This window comes from Mauremys mutica, chromosome 4 (genome assembly GCF_020497125.1).
Source record: "Mauremys mutica isolate MM-2020 ecotype Southern chromosome 4, ASM2049712v1, whole genome shotgun sequence".
NCBI classification, from domain to species: domain Eukaryota; kingdom Metazoa; phylum Chordata; order Testudines; family Geoemydidae; genus Mauremys; species Mauremys mutica.
The window spans coordinates 96,038,082-96,065,900 of NC_059075.1; the positions used below are offsets into that span (position 1 = coordinate 96,038,082).

A 27,819-nucleotide genomic window follows, 5' to 3' on the forward strand; every position below is an offset into this window, starting at 1 on the left:
ATCCACAACATGAAGTATCGTGGGGGAGGGAAGCCACTCAGATACTGTGGTGATGAGCACATCAAATAAACAGACAGAGCCAAAATGCTGCCACTGCTGCAGAAACAATCTTCCTTTTCCACCATTTGGACATTCCGCTCGTATTCACATTTCTCACCCTCACTTCCAGTTGTGTACATACCCACACTTCTGCTTATCTTTGATATCATTTCCTCCTAGTGCCCTTCACTAACACAGGCCCTCTTCCTATCTAGTATATGTATTACAGTAGCATTTTGGGGCTTCAACTGAAATCAGTCCCCTATTTTGCTAGGAACTGTACAAAAATGTAGTAGGAGGGAGTCCCTGCCCTGAAGTGCTTATAGTATAAATAAACTAGACAGAGTGGGAGAAAGAGCATGTTGCTGTCATTTGACAGATGGGGAACTGAGATGCAAAGAGACTAAGTGACTTGCCCAAGATCACACAGGAAAGGAAACATCACTAAGCCAGAAACTGAACCTATGAGTCCTAGTCCAGTGTATTATCCACCAAAACATCCTCTACATTCCTCCCCATTCTCTGCAAGGAGCCTTTTTCTATATTGCCCCTTACAAATCGTCCTTTTTATACTGTGCCTCAAATCAACCCATTGCTCTTTAAATCCCTTCTAAAAAAAAATCAGTTATTCCAAGGAGCCTTTCTGTGATAAACCACCTGAGAAATAAATCTTTAAAAATATTTAATTCAAATCACTACATCTGAACTTTTGATCTTCATCTGCACAACTGCTGTATTGTACATCTGTCCTCTATTGTGTGTTTAATTTAGATTGTAAACCCCAATGGAATAGAGACCATGTCTTTATTGTACAATGCCAAATGTGCTTTGTCAGTGCTTAATAAAGAAAGATTGGCTATGGTCCAACTATGATAAATCTAACCCCATCCTTATTAATTTTAAATTAACATAATAATGGGTACAGAGAATTGAGGTATGAGGTATTGTAAATATTACACACTTTTTAAAAATGGCCACAGCAAAAACGGTTAGAAAAAAGACAGACACTCAAAAAGAAGACCCATCACTAGTGGGACAAGTGCCCCTGGGAAAAATGCTAAAGATCAACCTGGTGAACTTTACAGTATTTTAGACCTAATATAGAGGTCTCAAGTAAATAACTAGTTTATCTGGAACTCCGTTAATGTTCCCAGGAGTTTCTCTTGTTCACAAAGATTTCTTTCCTGGTTTTGTGCACTTTAAAATTCCATTCCTGTTTTACTCTTTAATTCAAAGAGTGATCTCATCATCTCCTTCCCAGTGTGATCAGAGCACTAGGAATGTATGGGGCAGAATTAAGGCTCTGATTGCACTCCAATACAATGGGAATTTTGCTTGTTGATAAGGCGTGCAAGATTGAGCATGCAGGTCCTGATCCAAAGCCAATGAAAGACCTTCTCTTGACTTCAGTGACTTTGGATGATGCTCTTTGTCCTTACAGAATCTTTTCCTGCTCTTCAGGTGTGACAATCTATCTCAAGAGTAGTGTTTATCAGGAAAAAGTAGATAGGCTGGCTACTGATTAAATGTTAACTCAGTTTCAGCACAGGGTGGATATTAAGTAGTTCTGCAGCGCCCACTTACCCTCCTGACATTCAATTCCATAGAAAGGCTGCCTTGTTCTCATACTTTAAATAGAGTTTGGTGCTCCAGGATCGTGACAGGGCAGTCTGTTGCATTAAAAAAGCTGGCATGCTCATTTTTGAGATAGCTGAGGAAGCATTTTCATACAATAAAAATCAGTACTAATAAATGTGACACTGTTTAGGGTAGAACATAAAGTGTTGCTTGCTCTATTTTATTGTTTTTTGCCTAAGGTTACAAATCACCGATGATGAATGTATTGCTCACTAGTTTATTGCATTTGTTAGATGGAGGCTGAGGAAGAAGGGGCAAAAAACCCATCAGAAGTTGACTTTGAAAACTTACCTCCCAGCTACCATAATGAATCCAACACAGACACCAAAATTGGTAATAAAACCATTCATACTCACCAGGAAATTGACAAGGTATGAAACAATGCATATAACTATTTACCCTTGCTTGTGCTGGCCTTGCAGAGTAAGAGCTTGTCACATGTAGAAAAATTTTAGAGAATCTAGAGTTGAATTGATGAACGTCTTGTATGATTTGCTTCTAGAATTAGCAGTTAGGTGGGGAAGTGGAAAATGGTTAATGTGGCAAAATGGTTTGTTTTGTTCCATTGCTGTAGTGACTTTTCACACTGCATTGTAATGCCTGGAGAATATGGAATACAGATATGATCCTTACTGTGGAATGTAAAAGTGATCTCTACTCAAGACTTGATTGATTAGCTTCTTTACTATGACATTCTGAAAAATAGTGGGATTCATTATCCACTTTTACCAGCTGCAGTCACTATTGCAGGGCAGGAAATGAAAAATAAATAGGATTAACATTAGAGTAATACTGTACTAAACAGTAACAGAGGACTAAAATTGCATTCATATTCATCTAATTTATTATTCCTGTTTTGCCATATTAGGTTACAGATAACAAAACTGGATCAACAATCTATTCTGAGACTGTTATTACATCTATAAAAGATGGAGAAAGCAAGAGGAATCATGTGAGTGAAGACTACCTTTTTTTTCTTTTAAAATTAAAGTCAATGTTTTTGTTTATCATCTAGAATAAAGCAGTTCCGTTTACAGCTCAGCCCAGCAGAACTTTTAAATATTAAAAACAAACCACTTGATTTACACAAAAAGTAATATTTCAAAACACTTTTTAACTACCAGGAATTGCCAGTGTCAGGCTGACACTTTTTTTGTATAGTTCCCTTCTTACTGAAGGATCCCAGAGAACCTTACAAACTAACTTGCTATCTTCATTCATGCAAACTCATACTGAAGTCTTATGGGAGTTTTGCCTGAGAAGGCACAAAAGCAGTGCTTAACTTGTGCCAGGGCTGAGCCTTGGCAGTTCATAGCCCCGGCACCTCTGGGCTTGCTGCATCAGTTATGAATGTAAAAAAAGTTGCTTCAGCCCCGGCACCTCTTTCATAACTAATTACTGCACAAAAGAATCTGACGTATACGTTCTTCACTGCTGAAGTTCAGCCATCTGTGGGGTACAGAGAACATCAGAGTAGGTGGTTTCTTCACTGTGTTCTTTGGCTGCTGCATGAGCAACACTATCAGGCAGGCCAATGGCTAAGGAAATTAAATTAGAGTCCACTGCCTGAACTCCAGTATCTTCTGTTCCTGACAACCTTCTGGTACTTAGCACCACAAGGTTTGAAGTGTAGCATAATGTGGAAGAAGAATTCTGATCTTGTGGGTTGGCATGATGGTGGGTATAAAGGTTTCGTTGGTATGAGCTGGGATGGGGGTATTGCCACATCCTGATTATGCAGATCATTCCAATGAGAGCTAATATTTCCTTGGTGTCACTCTACTCCATAGGTGTTCTGTCTGTGCCTCATATTTTACAGAAAACATCTTTAGAAAGTTTTAGAAAAAGTTATTGGTACTATTTATAGCCATCTTCTATTTTTCAAATCTCTTGTTCAGAGATGCCCAGAGAAATTTATTAGTTAAATATAAAAACCAAAACAAACACAACCTAGGTTTTTTCAGGCAGTGATGCAGAATATTGCTCATTCTATACTTCAAGCTAGTGTAATACCAGAGATTGGGAAAATGGAATTTCCATATTTTGGGGGGAGAGATAATTTTGTGGCTTTATTTTTTAAGAAGATGGTTGTTTGAAGCTGGTCAGTGGGGTGAAAAGTAAGGAATAAACCTGGTAGAGAGCAATCAGGCCTCATTCCTTCAAGCATTTATGCACATGTTTATTTTTACTACCATCAGGAATCCTATTGGATTTAATGGATAGCGTGCAGGTGAGACAGTCAGTGGTGCAAAATATGTCATTTATCACACGGTTCCAAAATTTAACTTGTTGAGAATTTGCAGTTTTAGATCAGAGAAGTACTTTGTCAGGCATAATCAAAGAATACCAATGATAGTCAAACACTGAAATGGTTGCAGAGCTAAAATTTACCGTGCTTTTCATAAATCTTCCACTTACTGTGCTTAGGTTACAACAGCTTTCTGGCTTCTGATATTGCTGCGATTTGTCTCTTTTCGCCCCTCCTGGCGTCTTTCTTATGTTATCACATCTTTCACGTTTATTTTGCTTCTTTCTTGGAACAAGCTGCTGGGTCAGTCCTGCTCAGGGAGCCTGTGTGGAATAATAATACTGCCCTTTATCCTATTACTGAACTCTAATTAAACTTGTTCTGTTAGCATCAGCATGAAAATTTCTCCACCAGCTTTATTAAAATGGAGATGAAAGGGGATTTCTCAATAGCCATGTATATTTGAGAAGTCTTGCTGCTAGCAAATATAATAAAATATTAATTATTGAAACAGTAATAACTTTATCTTGCATGAATATTTACAATTTATCCAGGACACTGATAACTGTATAAAGTACCTTCTATTTGTAGTTTAGAACCTTTGGTCTGGTCTGTGTTGGTATGATTGGAAAATAACTTTTGCCTGGCAGCTCTTTGGTGTCCTAGCCAAAATGAATTGGTTGTCTCAGTCCAGTCCCTAGGAGGGAGTGTTTACATTGCATAGATCACGCTCAGAACTGGAATCAGTTTAAATCCCAGAGGCAATCACCAGGGACACATTGAGGCATGCTGGCATGGGGCAGTATGGACTGGAATAACAGTGCACTGCTACTGTTTTGCTATCAGTAATTAGTTTCTTTTTTCTGGGCTGCCATCTTTTGTGGGGAGAACCCTTTTTTTAACCAGTGCTACAGCTGCTTGCAGGCAAACCAACACTTCCCTGGGTCTCTGGCTTATAAGTCTATTCTTCATTCCACGCTGGAAGATCACCCCACTGGTTCTTGATGTACTGCTAAGGGAGATATAACAAAGTGCCATACCTGCACCAACCAATTTGCAGTCCTGCAGCACTATAAAGCACTGGCTTGAAGTAGCTGAAGTTGCAGTAGTGAGGGTAAGCAAGGCTTCTTGGAGGGGATGGAGGGAAAACAAGGCTGAATACCATGGGACTGGGAGAGCAGTGATGCTGACAATTGTATGAGGAAATAAGTCAGGGTGAAAATTGTAATGGGTTAATGAAGTGAGGCTGAAGATGCCTTGATCTCTTCAATGTTAGCAGAGAAGGCCCAAGCTCTGACATCACTAGGGTAAGGAGGAGACTAGAAAGAAGCAACTGGGGGAAAGAGGAGGAAGGTGCCTGAAGTGATTGAAAGTTGGCAGAGGGAGAAACTGAGTGTGGGTGCAAGGAACATGGGAATTCTTGGAATGGCTTATGTTTATGGACCCTTTATGCTAAGGGAACCACTCACTTGCAGATCTTAAGTGACTACTGCTTGTCTGCTGGTAAACAGAAGAGGCATAATATTCTAATGCTGAATAGTGTCTGTCTAGATTAGGGCCAGATCCAACCCCACTGATTTAAGGCTTTAAACGTATTATCTGGGTACCAGGTAGATTTGCTTAAAAGAAAATGTGGAACACAGTTATGTACTTATAGCAGTGAAGGGGTTAATGCGTATCTCTTATGTGCAGTATAGTACTTGGGAATGAAACTAATTTTGTAATCTAACTTCCTGGCAAGCTGTGTATCAAAGTAGAATGACAGCCAGATTGTAAGTCATGCAGCATTCCTGCTAATAAGGACACGTGTTGGTATGGAGTATTTCTTGGAACAACTACTAAATTTTCCCCAGCAAGTTCACACCATAGACTTGAACTTCTTTTGTTTGCTTTTCCTAGTACATAGTTTGCTAGACATTTGTTTAAAGTATCTGGGTTTATAAGAAGAACTATTTGTAGTGTCATATATTAAAACCCCAAAGCTGAAAACTTCAAAGATATTTTTTTTCCCCATGTTAATGACTCCTTCCCCCAATTAAGTCTCTCTCAGAGAAGAAGCTTTTTACAGTCACCATATGGCATATATAAAGGAAACATAAGTGGTGGTACAGTAGTGTCTTAAATTTTTCAAAATTGTTTTCAGACAATTTGTTTTTATTATCAGAATAGCCAAATTTTCTTTATTCCAACTCATATTTTGGAATTTTCTTACAGTTGGGTAAGGATAGTAATAACTACAATTAAGTTGTCTAACACTTTGTATGTTACGTTTTCTTGCAATTTTTTTAACTATATATTTTGACAAAGGAGATATTGGGGTTATTGTTACTTATGCAACACCATAAATACTTGATGCTGTAGGTCTACATGTATACAAAGTTACTGTAAATATCTTAATTTAGATGTGTTTTTATATGCAATCTCTCCGACTCTAAATCAGGGTTCTCAAACTGGGGGTCGGGACCCCTCATGGGGTCATGAGCTGTCAGCCTCCACCCCAAACTCCGCTTTGCCTTCAGCATTTATAATGGTGTTAAATATATTAAGTGTTTTTAATTTTAATTTATAAGGGAGGGGGAGGTTGCACTCAGAGGCTTGCTATGTGAAAGGGGTCACCAGTACAAAAGTTTGAGAACCGCTGCTCTAAATATACTGTGTCAATTCTGGTGCCTACAATCAAGAAGGAGGTTGATAAATTGGAAAGGGTTCAGAGAAGAGCCACAAGAATGATTAAAGGATTAGAAAACATCCCTTATAGTAATAGAATAAAGGAACTCTATCTATTTAGTTTAACAAAGAGAAGGTTAAAAGGTGATTTGATTATAGTCTAAAAATGTCTACATGGTAAACAAGTATTTAATAATGGACTTTTCAATCTAGCAGAGAAAGATAGCACAGTCCAGTGGCTGGAACTTGAAGCTAGACAAATTCAGACTGGAAATGAGGTATACATTTTTTAACGGTGAGAGTAATTAACCCGTGGAACAATTTACCAAGGGTCATGCTGGATTCTAGGAGTTATTTTGGGGAAGTTCTATGGCCTGCGTTATACTGGAGGAGAGATGATCCCTTCTAGCCTTGGAATCTATAAAAAGCTCTGTACAATAATGAGTTAGATATAGTGCTGGCAATCCAGTGACTGTGCAGGCAAACATTGGCCATTATGCATTCAACAATAGCTCACAAGCAGCAATGGATATTTTAACTTTTCATAGTAGAACGCACAATTCAGGTATTATTCCCCCACCTCCTTTTAAAAAGTGGAACACATTTTTTTTTAACTCCTATTTGGAAATTCAGTAAAGACGGACAGAATAAAAATGCCTAGCTCTTTTCATCCATAGATCCTAAAATGCTTTACAAAGCAGGCAAGTATTATCCCCATTTTACAGATGAGGGGAAACTGAGACAGAGAGGTGAAGTGACTTGCCAAAGTCACCCATTAAGCCCATGCTGGAGGGAAATCTGGTGTTTAACAAGTCCCAGTGCAGTGCTTAGCCACACTAGGGACTTCTCTTTAATGTCTTGTTTTAGCTGTGCAGTCATCATCACTAATATTGTGGCTAAAACAGTTTCGTAGGGCATAGTACAGCTTTCACTGAGCTCCAGGGCAGCAGGCCTTGATTCAGTCATGGAGAAGGTGCAAGGCATTTCCTTGGGATTAGTGATAGACTAGGAGACAACATTTTTCAGGTCACTAATCACTATGGTACATCCTGCACCAAGATCATTACTGTTGCTATGAAACAAAACCACTTAGATATTTGCTGGAAGTGTGTGTGTGTGTGTGTGTGTGTGTGTGTGTGTGAACGCGCGCCATTATATTGTATGCGTGCCTGCCTCCTGTAGGTAGGTATTGCCGGACCAGAAGGAAAGCTAACAAAGAGCAACAAAAATGAAGAGTTGCCTGGAGGGATTGTCTTTTTAAGGAACGATTAAAAGAGGGAAATTCTATAGCTTGGTCAAGGAATGCTTAATGGAGGACCATAAGTCTACAAGTATTTGAAAGCTGGAGGGGGAAAGAGGAATATGAGTTACTTAGGATGATACAAGGGGACAGAACTATTGTAGAAGTAATGGAATAAAATTAAGGAAAAAATTTAGGCTACATAGTAGGAAAAATAGCCTGCCAGTGAGATCTATTAGACTGAGGAATACTTTCCTAAGGCAAGGGGTAGAAGTCCCATTGCTTAGATCCTTGAAATCTAGCATGGACAAACTCTAGAAAATGAGTTATTAGGGGACACTTTTGCACTGGCAGGGAGATTGACTGAGTGCTCTCAAGTCCTTTTTCATCCATAACACTTACTTTGAATGTAAGACATTCATGTACATCACATCATGTCTGTCACCTTTCATGTAGGAGGTATTTGTAGATCATTAATCCCTGGTAAAAAGCCAATCACATCATGAGAATTGTTTTGCTAATACTTAGTCATTTTTGTCCGTAAGAGTCTACAATTAAGTGCTCATCAGGAGAGTTGGACTTGCTCCCCTGTCCTGTTGGAGCAGGAATGAAATTTGGCCACCAAAACCCACAGCTGTCCTGAGATTATGCGCCAGATCAACATGCATGTCTTCACTCCAGTTGAAGATCTGATTCAACTTCAGTTCTAGGACCAGATATTTTGAATAATAAAGTGCCATTTTTAGCCACTTCTCTGCCCAGACAGTATCTGCACTTTTAGTATTCACTGAGCAGCATTAGAACACATTTCACCATAGAACAGCTCCCTTTTTCAAAGTGAAGGGCATCAATAAAGAAAAGATAATTTATTTATTTTCATTTTTTTTAAAACGCATCTGTCTCGGTCATCTTACAGCTCAGGTCTGCACTCCTTATTTGTACTGAGTAGACTTAATGAATTCTCTGAAAAGTTTGCCCTAATTCATTTGAATAACTCCCATGTTATATTTCCGAATACTCAGAAGTGTCTGTATCTGTGTTGCCTTTTGTTTTGTTGCCAGTTCTTCTTTCTAATTAACATCTCTGTTTATCTGGGTATATCAAGCAATAGTAACCCAAAAAAACCAGACTTATAAAATGATGTGTATAAGCCCTATATTCTTCAAGTAGTGTTAAATGAAAACTTTTGAAAATTGGCTCTGAGATGACCTGGATTGCCTTCTAAATAATAGATTTTAGAGATAATAGATGCTCTTTTGTAACCAAATTTCTTTTATCCAAAAGGGTGACATTCTGTTGTTCAGTTTTTGGTAATAAAACAAGCAGCTTATCTGGGGTGTTTTTTTTTTAATTTTACTTTTTTTATTGTGGTGGTGAGGTACCAAAAGGTAGCTGAAAAAGGGCAGATAATAAAATTTGCTAGGATTCTTTGTTTTGTTTTGGGGCGGGAGGGAAGAGAATATATTCTAGGAAACACATTTGTTGGTTTATTGAAATGCTGTTAAGTTGGTATAAGAGTGTTTGGAGACTCATAAGAGAAAAGAAATGATCTCCTGGTAGCCTTTCTGCTTTGATAATATTAAAACAAACTCAAAACTTGCTGATCAAATTAGTCTAAACACTCTTGAATATATGTTCATTATCTCCTAAATATGGAAAATTAGGTATATTGTTTCACAAAAGCTGAAGTTAATACTTGGAAGGAAATCTATGGAATGCTGAGACGCAGCCCCCCTGTTTGCAAATGCAATTCATAGATTTTGATTTAAAAAAAAAATTATCATCCATCCTACTCATTAGCGGTCCTTACGCAATAGCAAAATTTACAGTCAATACAGTGAACTCTTCATCTCAGTGATCAACTGCCCCACAACTTAAACGCCATGAAATAACTGCCATAACAAAATAATAATTGCATCCTAACATCTCAGCCCATGTATACCCATGGGCCAAGTCAAAGCCCATTGAAATTATGGGGAGTTTTTTCCATTGACGTTATTGGACATTGGATCAAGCCTCAGGGGGGAAAGGTGGGGCCTCACAGCACCATGTCTATAACACATCCAGCCTATGGGAAGAACTGAATTCTAGAGTCATGAAGGTCTTCGTAGAAAAGACATGCACTCACATTTTGTGCCCACAGCCCTCCCCCAAATAAACTGCAGATACAAATCTGCAGTATTGCTAACCTCAAACATTCAAAAACCATGAGTCATGCCCAAAAAATCAAGACTACGGTATAGTCATAGTTGATTTTTGAAATAATAAATATTTGGATTATTTTTACCTTCCTCCTGGTTTGTGAGTATTTAGCATGCACTTCTTTCACATTTTTGAGATTTTTTTTTCTCTGCAATAATGAGGGATAGAAACTTACTTTTTAAAAAAATGAAAGCTGAAGTTCTCATGCAAATGCCTGATTCCAGCAGATGGGACTTTAAGAATGAGTTACAAGATAAAATTGTGAGAATTGATTACACTGAGTCTAATTGCTTGCAAGTTTTTGCTTGCAATTTAATAATGGGTGCAGACAATTTACAGCTGTGAAGTAAAAGGTAATGCTTTTGAAAATTTGGCCTTTAAGCAGACATTGCTTATATGATTCTGTGGTATGCCCAGTGCCATGACTTTTAAACTTGTATTTATTGGCCTTTTGACATTTCTGCCACAGTACGTTGGCACATTTCTTCTCTCCATCCTCCTACTCAGAGAAGCTTCTTCAAATAGGAACTGCTGAGGAGGTAAGTGCAGAAGAGAGTTCCAACTTTCTGGGAAATATTTAAATGATGGAGTATGGATTTAAAAAAAACAAACTGCGGTTATCTTTTTGTGCTGTTTGGTGGTGGTTTTTTTTTAAAGCCAAATGCTAGAGAGGATGCAGAAATAAGAACCTTTCTGCACATATCGTGGGAATATTCTTAGATAGAATTTTGAAGGAATATAGTAACATTTAAGGTAACCCATGGTGATTCTGTTAGGTTATAGTTCAAAGCAGGACATTGATTTTCAAAGGACCCATTCATCACATTTTGGAAGAGGACAGGTTACTCTAGCATTAGTGGAATGGAGAAACAAGGTCTGGGGGAAAATGAATAGCCTTATACCAGAAACAAGCAGATTTCACAATGTATGGTTACCATTTTGGGAGTGTGAACAAAATATTTATACAGACAACCATATAATGTTAACCAAACAAATGGACTTTTTAAAGATGACTGATGCAGAGGAAGCAGGAGGATAGCAGGGCAAATGATTTCTGTGGATGCATATAACATCTGGTTGTGATTTATAGAGGGTGAAAGAAGAGAAGAAGGGAACAATTTCTGGAAAATCTCAGATGGAAGGGAGTTCTAACATCAAATGATAAACACACAGTGCTCTTCTCTTCTTGTTTTTTCACCCTACTAACCTTTCTCCCGTCCTCCAAAACATTAATAGATTCCATGGCCAGAAGGAACCATTATGACCTAGTCTGACCTCCTGTATAACACATGCCATAGAACTTTCCCAAAAATAATTCCTAGAGCAGAACTTTTAGAAAAAATCTGATCTTGATTTTAAAATTGTCAGTGATGGAGAATTCACCACAACCTTTGGTAAAATGATCCAATGGTTAATTACTTTGACCATTAAAATTGTATGTGCTATTTCCAGTCTGAATTTGTCTCGCTTCAACTTTCAGCCATTGGATCATGTTATAACTTTCTCTGCTAGATTGATGAGCTCATTATTAAATATTTGTTCACCATGTAGATATTTATAGACTCTAACCAAGTCACTCCTTAATATTCTCTTTTGCTCTTCTCTTATCTAAGTTGTATAGATTCAGAGAGCACAATCTGTCACTATAAGGCATTTTTTCTAATCCCCTAATCATTCTTGTGGCTCTTCACTGAACCTCTCCAATTTATCAACGTTTTCCTTGAATTATGAGCACCAGAACTGGACACAGTATTCCAGCAGCAGTTCCAAGAGTGCCAAATATAGAGGTAAAATAACCTCTCTATTCCTACCTGAGATTTCCCTGTGTATGCATCCCAGCATCACATTAGCTCTTTGAGCCACAGTATTGCACTGAAAGCTCATGTTTAGCTGATTATCCACCATGGCCTCCAATTCTTTTTCAGAGTCACTGCTTCCCAGGATAGAGTTCCCCATCCTGTAAGTATGGATGGTGTCCTTACTTCTGTATACAGATAACACTAGAGATGACTGTAAGATGCTTAGGGCAGGGACATTGTCTTGTTTTACACCTGTTAAGCACCATACACACTTGGCACAATATAACCTATGATAGAACAAAAGGGAAATTCTTTCACCTCTGACAGTGCTTCATTTTGGCTCTGCATCACAAAAAGCATCAAATTACCCTGACAGAATATCTCAGCTGATATTATTCTCACATGGAGGCCATCAGATTATCTGACTGTTTCAAGTCCCTAGAACAGGAACTGGGCTCCTTGCCAGTTCTGGCACTGAAGTCTAGCTCCTGGGAGGTGCTGCGTTGTTAAGAGGCGCCATTTAAATTCCCAGACTAACATTCCCTTTCTCGGATTTCAGCTGGGATTGATAGATGCCAGGTTTGGATCCAAGGAGCTTGTATCTCTTTAAGGGGCCAAATTCAGGTCTGGTGTAAATGGGTGCATGGTCGGTGAAGTCATTGTTTTTTGCATACACTTATACCAAGTCTGACTGTGTTCAAAACATCTTATAATTTATTTTCATGGGACACAGTGTTTAGTATGTACTTTTGGAAAAACAAAAGCTCATGTACAGGAAACAATTTGAGTCACGAGGACTCTGCTGGTACCGTATCAGGGTCAAAATATTACCCCATTCTGCTTGCTTGTCCTTTGTTTAACTGTAGTAAACTAGACTAAGTGATGCATAAATAATTAAAAACAGAATTTGCTCTGCTCAGATGTTTACTTGGAGATTAGCTGTGAAACTCTCACACTCTGTAATAAGTTAAATTAATTTAATACCCTTCCTTTCTAGTGCTAGTGGGTTTTTTGTGTGTTCATTTCAGCAAAAAAGTTAGAATCGTTTTTAGCAAGTACATTTTTAAATCACATTTTTTTTAAAGCATTCATCTTGGTGCTGCAAGTCCACTTCATTCAAATAGAGTAGAACAGATGCCAGTCTCTCAGCAGGGATGTGCCAGAGAGCTTCAGAGCATGAGAACGTTCTTTTTCAGTGCAGTTGCCTGGAAAATATTCCTTTCCTCCTGTCTTCCCATATCTCATTAGTAGACGTTCTGTTGAGAATGACTGTATGTCCTCAGTAGATATTACGGGTCATTACTTCTGTCTGGGGAGGTTAAGGAGAGTTCTCTTCAAAATAGTACAAGGAGTCTAGTTCTTGGCATTTTTCTTGCACTTTAAAAGGTATATTGTCAGCAAAGGGGTTTTCTTGCTTCTTCAGATATGGCATCTGGTTGCCAAGTACTTACTGTTGTGGAGGTTCTTTCCTAGTGCCTGCTCTTTATTTCTATAGCTGGAAAGTTTGCTATCTGCACACGAGTTATGGACAGGTGGAGTCAGAGGGTGCAGTAAGAGAATTTTTTCAGCTCAGGTCCACTAATCCAGAACTTCCTACCTATTGCGTTACATAGTCATTTCATATTAAGTGTGCCAAGTTTCAGCCTTCAAAAGTAATTTGGTTGATACTGAGTGAGTATGTGTCTAACCTTGTGCTCTCATTTGTGTGTCTGGAAACTTTTGTCTGGAGAACGATAGTTCAGTAGTCCAAAGGGTTTTAAAAAATAGCACTCTTATTAATTACTGCTATCAGACAATCTTGATAAAGGTGTTCAACCTGTCACCTCTAGATTAGTGAACTCAAGATGCAAGAAATACCGGTAACAAGTAAAAATTCTTTACTGTGGTTCTGTTCAGCCCATCATACTATAAAGTGGGATTTTATAGAGCAGTGATACTCAATTAGCTCTACCCATGGGACTATTTGAGAATTTAATGACAAAAGGCAGGCCATTTGCATAGAAGGCTGACAGGTGGGGCGGGAGGGGGGCAAACCTTCAGCTGCGATTAAAGAAAAACATTGATTGCAATATAAATATTAGTGTTTTCTATCTTTAACAAAGTTTATAAATCAACATTATTACCTCTGTTTGTGGTAATCTCTAATGGGAGGTTGCCATGTCAAGCTTTGTGAAGAGTGGTTTGTAGGAGGTCAGTGGTAAAAATGCTTATCTGTCAGGCAATTGCAGTGATGGTTTTTTATAATATTCACGGTAGAAAACCCAGATTTGCAGAGGTACGTTGATCCGAACATCATTAAAAGATAGATTGCTAGATTCTGGCTATTCTGAAACTTGTCCGCATAGTGAGTCCAGAAATCACAAAGTCCCCCTTCTCTGAATATTGCCTTCAAGACATCTGAGCTATGGAGCCTTACAATTTCTAATTGAATGGCACCTTCACCAATTGAATCAAGAATGTTCTTTGCTTCAGAAGGGAAAGGTCTATCGGCGGAGACAAACGAATCACGAACAAATAAAAGCTAAATTTAATAAAATTTAGAATATTAAAAATCTCAAATTGCATTTTAAAATTTTCCATCAGATTGTTTAGGAATTCTTGCATCATTTTCATTGAAGTTTCATCTGTAGCAGCAACCCAAAATGTGGGAAAGTGTGACATCTTTCCTGTTAAGTCTAGCTGAAAGATTTGAAGATTCCTCTGAAGGGCACACACTTTCAAAGAGATCCCCGACACTGTTTGAGTGGCATTGGAGCTGCAAGTTGAGGGAATTCAAATGACCAGTAATATCACACAGAAAAGCTATCTGACATAAAGAGGTCATCATAAATTTCAGGAAATCGCAAGCCTCTTGGTCTTGTGCTTTGAAAGAGATTCTATTATTTCTTTTCGAAGTGCACAAAACCTCTCTAGCCTGCGCCCCCTACTTAATCAGTGAACGTTGTGCTGCAACAGGTCACTGTATTTGACTGAAATGTCTTGTAAAAGAGCTTTAAAAGAAGATGTTGTAAGCAAAAAGTTGAGCGTATGTAGCTGTAGCGTATGTAGCTCACTAATTTCATCACACTACCCATTGGTCTTTTTTGTTTGTTTTTGAAGTCCCCAGACAATTTATCGCACAGGACAGTCTAGTGAATGATGCAGTGAAATGTATTTAATGAAGGGTGTATTACTGCCAAAAGTGAAGCAAAGCTCTTCTCTTTCCCTGTCGTGGAGGGAACTCCCCCTTTAAAAAGCAAGTTTACTTTCTGCAGATTGGTAAAATTTTCAAGGAAGAATTTTTGTACTTAATACCATTATAGAAACCTAAGCAACAGAAGATCTAAACTTGCGGACGGTCAGTATAAACAAACTGCCTTGCGGCCCACGAGCAGATTACCCTGACAGGCCGCAGGTTGCCCACCACCCATTTACAGAATATCTTCCATGCTAACTGATACCAAAGCACTTTACAAAAACTGTTTCTAGAAATTCAGTCACTTCTGAGCTACAGCCATCTTTGAGGTGAAATACAGAAGCAGTTCACACAGCTAGTGCATTCTGTTACACCATTTTAGGAAATGAAGATTCCTTCACCCTTTTGAAAGTGTAGGGAATATTTGTGGGGGCAGAAAGTAATTACCAGAGATTAACTGTAGCCAGTACCCTGGGGTTATAAAATGTACCTTTATCCTACAATAAGTACTATGCGCTCTAATTGCCACAAGTAGTCAGTAGGACTGCATTTTTTAACATTTCCTGAAATACAGTACCTCTAAAACTGTACATGGGCATTGCTTATGCTATCCTGACTCGCCAGTACCTCTTCCTTCTGCACATGATCCTTTGCAGGCTCCCATCCAAATACTGGGTTAGTCCAGTACTGTTGCATCGCACTCGAGCAGGAACAGAGCCCAAGCAGAGAGAGAGAGAGAGAGACAGCGTGTGTGTGTATGCATATGCTTCTTTATTCATTTCCCAGCATGCTCTTATATACAAGATGGTGGCTAATTGATTAATCAAATCAACACAGCTGCAGCTGTAACCCATAGGGTAATTATCCTACACACCTGTATCCTATTTACAATTAGCTGGCCAATGAGAACAAGCCCAAGGCCAGTCCTTCACACACAACTCCCAGCATAATCAGCTCAGTATCTCACATTCTAATCCCACATCTCCCCCCTCTATTCAAAATAAAGAAGAGGGAAAGGAAAAGAGGATAAAAAACATTCACAAAACATTTCCAACTTATAACAACATAACACCACAATCTATCTTAGTCTTGTCCAAGAAGTTTAAATTATCATAATAAATATTATGGTGAAAAACTAAAGAACAATAATGTTTAAAACAGATAGGTGCAGGTCCTCAGCAGGTGTAAAATAACACCAGCTGAGGATCTGCCTCAGAGCGTTCAAATAGAATCACAATACACGACCACTAAATAATCTGTTCACAAGCCAAAATTTAAAACCTATATAACCATGCAATCATTAGCATATAACCACAAAAACACCAAACAAACAAAGACAAAATACAACAAACAAGTGATATGAATTTTACAGGATTCCCCCCTCTCTGTTTTACCAAAGCATTCCTCAGATGTCAGGCGATCAAACTGACACTGAGGATGGGGGGGGGGTATTCCCCCTTCTCTGTTAAAAACACATCACTTAACAACAACAACAACAATTCTGGCCAGAAGACATCACAAGACAAAACAAAAAACACAAAACATAACTCTTAACAATAATAATTGCATGGTACACTAAATGTTATGCAGTCAACACAAAATTTCTTAAGCAAGTGATAGAATTGTAAAAACTAAAAGGCAATTGTAGCTTTGACTCTCCAATATAGCTTCTCTAGCACAATTTTCAAAACAATATCTTGAGAAGCACAAATAAAGACAGTAAACAAGTTGGACATTCTGTAGTGAATGTGTCATAAGAATAAAATCTGTGAGGCAATTTCTATAAAAAACATCACATACTGATTTAAAGGCAGCTGCAAAGCAGTCTGAGTTAACTCCCAAGTCTTAAAAATTTAAAAACAAAACAAAAAACCTTTCCATTTAGCAACACTGTTCTCTTATTAAAACTGAGTTCTTATATATTTTAACATGCACTCAATGGCACAGAGATAGTGTTTTCTTTAGAAGGAAAGGCAGCTGTTCATGCTTGAAGAGAACTCCTACTAAAGTTCTGCAGCTGCCTGAGAGACCTTGATCTTCTCCACCCCCGCCTCCAGCTTGATTTCAAAGTTCCAAGCTCCTCCTTGTTTCACAGCATGGAGTCTAGAGGACTCTGGTAATTGTAGGGGAAGTAACAATCCCACATGATGATCTCCCGGGCAGTCTTAAGGATCTCAACACTTGCTGTACTCAATGTCCTGGAAATCAACATCATTAACTGGTAAAACCTAGTCTCCCTCCTGCAGCCTGCCCCGCTCCGCGATGCATATCTTCCGCTTCCACAGCGGTTTCCATGGCAACTGCTCTGCCCTTTCTGCGACTTATAGCCGCTCTTCCCTGGGCTCAGCCTCCCTTTTAACTGCTCTGCCCTTCTTTCGCGACTTATAGCCGCCCTTCTTCTCCGCGACTTATAGCCGCCGCTTATCTCTGCGACTTATAGCCGCCCTTCTTCTCTGCGACTTATAGCCGCTCTTCCCTGGGCTCCCTTTTCAGACGCCCTGCAGCTTGCCGCTCACCACTGAGTTCAGGTGCGCCTCCTTTCTTTTTGGGACTTCCTGCGGCTCCTAGCCACGCAACACTGAACTCAGGTGCGTCTCTTTTCGGACGCCCTGCGGCCGCTGCTTCGACTCTGAGCTCAGGTGCGCCTCCTTTCTTATTGGGCTTTCTTGCGGCTCCTAGCCACGCAACACTGAGCTCAGGCACGTCTCCTTTTTCTCAGGCCATCGGCATCAATGCCCGCATTCTCCACCATTTGTTGCATCGCACTCGAGCAGGAACAGAGCCCAAGCAGAGAGAGAGAGAGAGACAGCGTGTGTGTGTATGCATATGCTTCTTTATTCATTTCCCAGCATGCTCTTATATACAAGATGGTGGCTAATTGATTAATCAAATCAACACAGCTGCAGCTGTAACCCATAGGGTAATTATCCTACACACCTGTATCCTATTTACAATTAGCTGGCCAATGAGAACAAGCCCAAGGCCAGTCCTTCACACACAACTCCCAGCATAATCAGCTCAGTATCTCACATTCTAATCCCACACAGTACTGTTTTTGCTTGTGAGATTTGTCAGGATCACAGCACGAGGTGGCATGGATTCCTTAATCTATCTCTCTCTCTCAGCATGGGGCACAAGGATGTCAGTAGCATCAGGAATGGTTAGAGTTAAACGTTTATTCAGGTTTCCCAAACAAGCCATACAGCAGAAGAAAAATTTAATTTCACCCAAATATCCAGTCTACACACAATGCCCTTCCAAACCCAGCATGTAAAACACCACCAGCAAAACAGATAAGGCAATAAAGTAGTGAAATGGTAAGAAACAAGCACGTTGTTATAACTGTACAGAGTCCAAGACAAATAACAAAGAGGGCAAATCATTTTCCCGGTTGATGGCTGTGAAAGAGCCTGGACACAGAAAAACTGGTGAGGTTCTGCTTTGTCAAGGGGGGGGAGGAGTCTGGCATTCCATAAAGGGGGGATTATTCCATTTCCATGCCATGAAACTATCTTGCTTTTGGTGGGTAAGATAGAGGAGTGCTCTACTGGTGCAGATTCACAGTGCAGGCTCTGCAAGTTATTACTCTGTCTAATCAATATTCTGCAAACTCCCACCCTGCCTGACTTTCATCCAGGTTCTTGCAAACTAGGAAAAACAAGTTTTACTATTTACTTCTAAAATGCATAAAGCACAGTCTGATAGCTGGTGTGTTCCGTAGGGGAGAATTCCTAACCATAACTAGCAGTGTTTCAATCACCATCAAATTTCAAACACTCATTAGCAAAAGATGTTGAAAACACTTGGAGTCAGAGGAAGAACAAAGTGAGTTTCATTTAAAATACATGACTTTCTCACTCAAATACAGAACTTTCTTCCCACCTCTGCCACATCTCAGCTGAGGTGGGAAGAAAGGTAAACATATGGGCTCAATTCACCATTGTCCAGCATCTTGTGTAGTTTACACCAATGCATAATGGGTACAGAACACAAGGCATAAATGATTACACAAAGTGCTGAGCAATGGTGAAACTGATCCATAGGATCTACTTCTCCACTTATCTGCACTGATGTAAAACCAGTGTAACTCTGGTGATTTCAGTGGAGCTATTCTTCATATATACCAGCATAAATCAGCAGAGAATCTGGCCCACAGTAACTGGAATAAAGGAGAGGTTACCAGACCCCAATCCTCAGCTGGTGTGAATCTGTGTAATTACACTGAAGTCAATACCATTATGACCATTTACACCAGCTGAGAAAGTGAACCATTTATTTTATTTCATAGCTAAATCCTCCTGAGATTGGAACACATACAGAAAAACTTCAGTGGCCTATGATATTTTTAAAACGTTTACTGGTTTATCATATCCAATTAATGTTTTGCATAAATACACTGAGTTTTGACTAAAACCTCACAGAACCATTTGCTAGAGCCGGGTTGATTCAACTCTGTAAAACAAAACCACAGGATAGATTTGATGTATTCTCCTTTGCTGTAAAGCTTTTCCCCATCGTGTACTTCATTTAGTTATGCTGATTTGGCAGAGATAACACTGCTGATTGGCTCTTGGTTTCAGTATGCTACACTAAGGCAGCGTTTTTCAAAGTTCGGGTTGCGACCCAGTACTGGGTTGCGGCATGTAAGGCACTTGGGTGCCTTGCTCAGCACCCGGGGACCCTAGCGGCTCTGGGCAGCACCGCCAACTGAGATGTTAAAAGTCTCATCGGCAGTGCTGCCCAGCTAAGGCAGACTAATGCTTACCTGTTCCAGCACCGCACTGTGCCCCAGAAGCGGCCAGTAGCAGGTTTGGCTTCTAGGCGGGCGGGGGAGGCCCTATGGAGCTCCGTGCGCTGTCCCTGCCCTGAGCACCGGCTCTGCACTCCAATTGGCTGGTTCCCAGCCAGTGGGAGCGGGGGGTGGTGGTGCCTGCAGGCAAGAGCCTCTGCACCCCCACTGTACCACTGGAGGTAAGCCCATGCTGCAACCCCAATCCCCTGCTCCAGCCCTGAGCCCCCTCCCCCAAACCCAGATCCCCTTCCTGCACCGCAAACCCCTCATCCCTGGCCCCACCTGAGAGCCTGCACCCCCCCGCCCACACCCCAACCCCCTGCCACAGCCCTGAGCCCCACCAAACCCAGAGCTCCTCCTGCACCTCAACCCACCTCAGCCCAGAGCCCTGACCCCCTTCTGCACCCCTAACCCAGCCCAGAGCCCCCTCCCACACTTTAAACCTTTCATTCCTGACCTCACCCCTGCACCCCAACCCTCTGCCCCAGCCCTGAGCCCCTCCCTCAGCCCCAGCTCTGTTGGGTCGCAGGTATCAACAGTTTTCTTCAACTGGGTCCCCAGAAAAAAAGTTTGAAAACCACTGCTCTGAGAAGCCACAGGATGTGTCACTAACATTACTATGTAGCTAATAACAGTGTTACTAGCACACCCAGTGGTTGTACTACTTTGAGTGCATCGGTTATTTGTGCAGCTGAGCTAATATAAAGGAATCCTTGTATTTTTAATTTCAGTTGGGGTAAATTCAGCCCATGATGCAATGTACTGAGGTTTAAGAAAGGAAGAAAACTGCTGTTCCAAACTAATCTTTTCAGTTAAAAGGAGAGTCATACTTTCTGGCTGCACTCTGAGAAACAGTATTTACCACAATTTTCTATGCTTCCTCCAGCTCAGAGATGATCTGTAAAGGCATGCCTATGCTGCAGCTGGGAGCAAGCCTCCCAGCCCGGGTAGGCAGAGTACTGCCAGCGGGGCTCAGGCTCTCAAGTCTATGGGATTAGGGAGCCCAAGCTGCAGCCAGAGATGCAACATCTGTATTGCTATTTTTAGCATGCTAGCTTGAGAGCTGCTAGCACAAGTCTGTCTACCCAGCTGCAGTGTAGACACACTCTAATGGTTTTAGAAGGGTGCAAAGTGTTTGACTACTTGCACTGGGTGAGACGATTGGACAAACAGGACAAAGGTACAAAATGCATCCTAGTATACAGTACTCCTTATACTAGTGCTTGTTTGCACAGTTGGTTAAGCAAACAAATTACATTCAGGGAAGTAGCTGATCGTGATGTTTACAGAATGCCTCCTCCCAGGGGGAAAAAACTGCAAACAAGCTGGGAGCTGTTAATTTCTCAATTGATCGGAATCCTGTAAATTCCAACCACAGTTGTCATATGCTTAATTTCTGAAAGTTTAATCTTTTTCACTAGTACAATGCAATTGTGTCTGGGTTTCCAACTACATGGTGGAAGATTTACATTACACTATCTAAAGAAAAAAACATGAAAGCATTGTCACTTTCTGTTAAATTACATCTCTGAATTCTGCTCTTGTTTACATTGGCATAAAGTGTATGTAACTTTATTTAAATAAAGTTATTTCAGATTTACACTGGCTCAAACTTACGCGGGCTCACACTCCTGGCAAATAGATATCTATTTAAGTGGCAGTATCCCTGTTGCTGCTACATCCATTTTCCATTAAATCTGAAGGCTATTATTCAAGGAAAGAAAATATGTGATAATGAGCTATGGTCTTTAACCTTTGGTTGCTAGGTTTCCAGCCAGAGCACGATAAGGACTGCCCTAGCTCTCAGCAAAAGGCACCGTTTTACCTTGCCAGCTTTCACTTTTGACAGGCTCAAGCAGCTGCAGGTTTCAACACTGTTTACATCTGCTTGCTTGTTTTGGGCAGTAGTGAGCTATGAGTCCATGGAAACTGCAATCTCACTTTTCCCCACATCATTTCCCTCACATCATTAAGACACTACTGAAGTCAACAGCTTCAGACACACACTCACACCATCCACTCACAGTGCTCCAGTGTAGACCATAACTTTTTAGATGGAGCCAACATTCTCTCCAACAGCACAGCATGCACAAAATAGGTCTGATTCAGAATAGCATAAGAGTAGTAGATAACTTTGTGGACACTTGTGTCCCAGATGGGGAGTACACCGTTTTCAAAGGGTGACGTACCATACTCTTTGGAGAAGCTGATTTGCACACAAAGGCAAAACTCATAACTTACCTTCTTGATGTAAAGTCTTCCCGGCACTCATAATGGCTAATATTCACTTTTTATAATACTTGCCAAGTTTTGTAGTGGTGTGTGGTATTGTGGTGTGTTTTTTTTTCTGCAATACAGTTAATGGCAGCTGATTAATAAAACATTTGGTCGTTCTGATACTCCATGATTTGCAAAAGATCAGCCTGTCACAAATGAGCTAAACTTTGTAATAGCTTGTACATTCCTGAGAGATGCTTGTCACGTATGAACTTTTCAGATTCATAGATTCCAAGGCCAGAAATAATGACTGTGATCATAGAATATCAGGGTTGGAAGGGACCTCAGGAGGTCATCTAGTCCAACACCTCTCAAAGCAGGCCCAGTCCCCAACTAAATCATCCCAGCCAGGGCTTTGTCAAGCCTGACCTTAAAAATCATCTAGTCTGATATCCTGTATCACACTTGCCACAGAACTTCCCCCAAACAATTCCTAGAGCATAGCTTTTAGAAAAACATCGAATCTTGATTTAAAAATATCAGTGATGGAGAATCCACCATGACCCATGGTAAATTGTTCCCGATGTTTAATTACTCTCACTATTAAAAATGTGCATCTTATTTCCAGTCTGAATTTGTCTAGCTTCAACTTCCAGACACTGGATCATTATACTTCTCTGCTAGACCATTCCCCAAGTTGATACTTATAGACTAATCAAGCCGCATTAGCTCTTTCAGCCACAGCATCACCCTGGGAGCTCATGTTCAGCTGATCATCCAACATGATCTCCAAATCTCTTTCAGTCACCCCTTTCCAGGATAGAGTCCCCCATCCTGTAAGTACAATCTACATGCTTTGTTCCTAGATGTATACATTTAGCCATATTAAAACACACATTCTTTGCAACCAATTAACCATGCAATCCGGATGGCTCTGAATCAGTGACCTGTCCTCTTCATTATTTACCACTCCCCCAATTTTTCTGTCATCTGCAACCTTTATCAGTGATGAGTCTATGTTTTCTTCCAGATCACTAATTAAAACTCTTAAATACGAGAGAGCCAAGAACTGATCCCTGCAGACCCTACTGGAAGCACACCAACTCTGACGATTCCCGATTTACAATTACATTTTAAGACCTATCAGTAAGCTAGTTTTAATCCATTTAATGTGTGCCATGTTAATTTGATATTCTATTTTTTCATCAAAATGTCATGTGGTACCACATCAAACACATTTAAAGAAGTTTAAGCATATTACATCAATTCTATTACCTTTATCAACCAAACTTGTAATCACATAAAAAAAAATCAAGTTAGTTTGACAGGACTTATTTTCCATAAACCCATGTTGATTTGCATTGATTACTCTCCTTTTACTCTTTATTAAATCGAGTCCCATATCAACTGCTCCAATATCTTGCTAAAAATAGTAGTGTAGCCTGGGCAGCCACAGAACGGGCTAGCCATCCCTGCCTGAACCATGAGGGAACGTACTTCGGGGGGGAGGGAGGGGTGCATGCTACCCCATGGTGCTGCTGCTGCCGCCCAGGCTACTACAGCTACACTACTATTTCTGCATGTTAGCTCAGATGAGAGCTTGCAAGAGTACGTGTGCTCCAGCCATGAATCACACTCTGGCTTGTAGCGTAGATGTAGCCTTAGTATTATTACCAGCTCTTTTCTACCCAATTCGACTCAAGAGTTAACTCCTGGCATAACTACTTTGTGTCGGTCTTTTAGCTGTTTCTGTTGACATAAATTTAAACAGTGAGCAGATTTGCAGACGTTGGAGGGATAGCAAACACACAGAGGACAAAACTAGACAGCACACGGATTTGGAAAGATAAGAGCAGCAGGGATTGCAAGCAATGAATAATAGTCTTTCATGTATGGGAAGGAAATAAATCACAGATACATAATGAGGCTATAACCACAAACAAATTCATTTTATGTGATGGGTATCTTGTTTCCTTAATACTGTCTGATTGCTCATTGGTGTAATAAAGTTGCTGTGGGAGTGGTGTTGGATTGGGCTTGGAAGAGGAGGTGGCCTACACAAGGCTTTGTATCTTAAAATGTGATCTATAAAATGAAAGTGTTTGAGAACCACTAACCTTAGAATAAGGTAGCATGAGATGGAATGTAGACTGCAGTTTCACATGGCCCCTTCTGCTTACAGACAGGAGGGGGAGCTATGGCTCACTTTTAAAAATCAGTTCCATTCAGATCTGTGCACCTCCTGGTGTGCTGCCGGTGGATAAACTACAGATTACTTTCCACCAGGAATTGCTTCTCAGTTTTCAAAACACATTTTCTCCTCGGCACTCACACAAGTAATTCTCCTAGAGAAGCATGGGTCTCCAAATAAGCTACATATATTTTTTGTACTTAGAATTTGCTCTGAGTAGCCACATATTCTTGGCTCAGAACAAGAATCAGACCTTTGTTTTGCTAGGTCTGCGCAATCCAAAATGTTTTCATTGGAGTATCTAAATCACAATTCATATCACTTACCAAGCATCAGAGGTCACACCATTAACAGCATGATATGCTCTAGAACAGTGCTACTCAGTAGGCAGCCTGTGGGTCAAATGTGGCCCACCAAGGCTTCCTGTGCGGCATACCACCTTAAAAAATTGTTTATAATTAAATTCATGAACAGTGATGTGCTGCCTATCATTGCCTATGACTTCCTTAGTATGTAACTTACTGGCAGTGCATAATTTGTAATGAAAGAGGTGCTGGGGCTCCCCTCTGGAAAAGATTAAGCACTAGCTGGGGAGCAGCGGGTGCTGGCCAGGCATCCAGTTCTGTAGGCAGCGCTGCCACCAGCAGCAGCTCAGAAGTAAGGTGGCATAGTATGGTGTATTGCTACCTTCTACACTGCTGCTGGCAGCAGCGCTGCCTTCAGAGCTGGGCAGCTGGAGAACGATGGCTGCTGGCCAGGAGCCCAGAGGTGCCAGAGCTATGAATTGCCCAAAGCCTCAAGGTACCAGGGCTTGCCGGGGCTGAGCCCTGGCACAAATTAAGCACTGCTTACTGGATTTTAAGTTCTCACGATAGCATTAGCTGCGATTGAGCTAGGACACCACCAAAAAATGAAAGCGAGTGGGAGTAAATGTTGCAAAGTCGTCAGTGAAAACTGTGCTTTTAACCCAAACTGGACAAGGGATTTTCTTTTTGTTATGCCACCTCATTTAAACCAAAACCTTTGTGCTTAATACCGGTATGCCAAACCACTGTATCTGTCTGTAATGTCGTCAACATGAGGCGCCACTTTGAATCAAAACACAGTAGCTTCAATGCAACCTATCCTCCTGGCAGAGTTGCAAGACGTGACAAAACTGAAAATCTGAAGTCTTCATATCACATTTCAAATGTGATTCTTACATCAGCGACTGTACAGGGAAAAGCAACAACTACCTTTTTTTAGATAAGGTTGGTACTAGCTAAAAAAGTAAAAGCTTTTCCCGGATGCCGAGCTTGTGAAGAAGTGCACATTGGAAATCCTGGAGCCTTGGAGGAGCTTTTTGCCAGAGATAAAAACAAAGATGACATTGTGAACCGTGTGAAGCAAGTTCCCCTGTCTGATTCCACGGCAGTGCAAAGATTGGAGGTAATTTACGAGGATTGTCTGTCAGCACCGCTTGCCGATTTAAAAAACACCAAATACATGTCTCTTGCAGTGGATGAATCAAGTGATTCAAGTGACACTGCCAAGCTATCGCTGTTTGTTGGATTTTATGATGAAAGTGCCACTGGGAGCTGCGGGTTGGCCGTGCCTGCGGATGGTCAATGTAAACAAACTGTTTCACGGGCCACCAGTGGATAACCCTGGCAGGCCGCAGGTTGCCCACCATTGATGTAAATGCTTGGGGTTACTAATAGGTATTGCAGACTTGAAAATGCGTCCGAAATTCCCTCCCAGATGTACATTTCAAATAGTTATAGACTTTTTTTTTGATTGCCTCTGAAATTCAGGTGCTTACTTTATTTTTAACAGACATGTATCTCAAACATTAGAGACAGAAAAGACATTCTCATCCCCCTGTAAATGATCGTTCCTTCCGTGTCATCTCATTGATTAGCACAAGGATACTGAAAAACTACAACTGCTGTGCCTTCCGTTGGCACTAATGCAACCTTGAGTAGGCCAAGAAGTTCTGTAAATACATGGGGGCAGCTTCTGTCCTTGCAGTCATGTGAAATTGATGCAAGATCAGAACAAGGCTATGTCTACACCAGGAGTGCTTTACCGCACACAACTATACTAGCAAAGCTGTGCTTTTTAGTGGTATAGCAAAACCAGCCCCCCGCCCAGACTAAACAAGCAATACTGATACAAGTTCAGCTTTGCCGGTCTAATCGTGCCTATGGTAGGGGTTTCAGCCAGCACAGCTCTCAGTCAGGGATCACACCTAGCAGAATTCTGTAGTGTAGACGCAGGCCTATCAGCAGCTTGTATTTATAAACGTGGGTAACTGGCATCAGTTGTGCTCCGTCTGGTAACTGTACACAGTGCTCAAAGGCTGTAATTTAATGCTGCTTTGGTTTTTAGAGGCTCCACTTTTTATTTCTTTGTGTCTTTATTTTTGCATTATGGCCTCAATTAAGCCTTTGTGCCTAGCCCTGAGTATAAGAGAGTGTGAATCTGTGCTGCCCAGGAGGAGCCCTGAGGAGGAGCTGGGACTCACAGTTTCCATCTTGCTCTCTCTTGCCCTGCACTATCTCGGCTCTGCTAACCAATTGGAGTTGGGGGAATGGAGCTCTGCCAGCTTTCCAACCACCTGTTGACGATGGGGAAAGTACACAGCCCCTGTTCTGTCCTCTCCACTCCCTTCTCTGCCCAAGCCAAGATGCATGCAGGAAAGTGGCAAGTAAAGCTGTGCTAGTAACTGGCTTTTTCCATTTTCTGGCAGATTGGGGGGGGGGGGGGGAAATCAGCACTTTTGTTTTAGGTTTGTTTTTGTGGTTTTTACTTTTTTTACTCTTAAGCTTTAATGGAATTGAAGTAAATTTTGGAACAAACATACATTGTTTTAACTCACTGTGTTTTTCATTTGGAAAACCTCAGCAGTTTGGAATTAGTTTTTTGTGACTGAAACAATTTGACAAATTCAACAGATATTGGTGATATGTGTTGGGCCTCTACTTTTTTTTGGGGGGGGGGGGAAGGGGAGAAAGGCCAGAAACTTTTCCTAGCTCTGTTGGCAAATCTTCACTATCCTTCACATGCATATTAGGGTTAGGCACAATCTGGTGATATGTCTATTGCTGTTGAATCTTTAACCTTGTGTTTTGAATTTTTTTTTTTTTTTTTGGTGGTGGTGGGTAATGCCTTTGGCTAACACCTTGGGCAACACTAGCAAGCTCATGGAGAAAGAAGGCTACAGAAAATGTGAGCTGCATAGGGATGAAGTGCGTAAGATTTTGGTTTTAGAATAGGTTCTATAAGGAAATGGAGAGGAAGTCCACATCTTTTTGCAAGAACTGGGAATTTGAAAGGATATGGGAATTGGTTCAGTCTCATTGTGTTGCATTTACTTCAGTGATTACAATGATCAGAGAATTTTAGCCAGGTGAATTTACTTAGACCAAGCAGAGAAACACTCTCAAAAGTAATTTTTTTCACAAATGCATCATATCCCTGCTGTATAAGGTTACTTTGAATCTTTTTTGATGAGGTTTCATAATCACCACTGGTCAATGATGAATCATGGACATTTTGTATGAAGTCTCCAACCACAGAAAGAAACCAAACTTGCCTTAAAATTTAGTTCATACTTGGCAAAACAGTTA

At 40.6% G+C, this 27,819-nt stretch overlaps 1 protein-coding gene across 1 annotated transcript in view; it reads left to right on the forward strand.

Annotated features, from left to right (window-relative positions):
- DKK3 (dickkopf WNT signaling pathway inhibitor 3) overlaps positions 1-27,819 on the forward strand; it is a 55,700-nt gene that overhangs the window by 2,868 nt on the left and 25,013 nt on the right. Inside the window, exons 3-4 of the mRNA XM_045016593.1 lie at positions 1,911-2,048; positions 2,546-2,629. Of these exons, the coding sequence (XP_044872528.1) occupies positions 1,911-2,048; positions 2,546-2,629 (222 nt within the window). The remainder of the gene's footprint in view (positions 1-1,910; positions 2,049-2,545; positions 2,630-27,819) is intronic.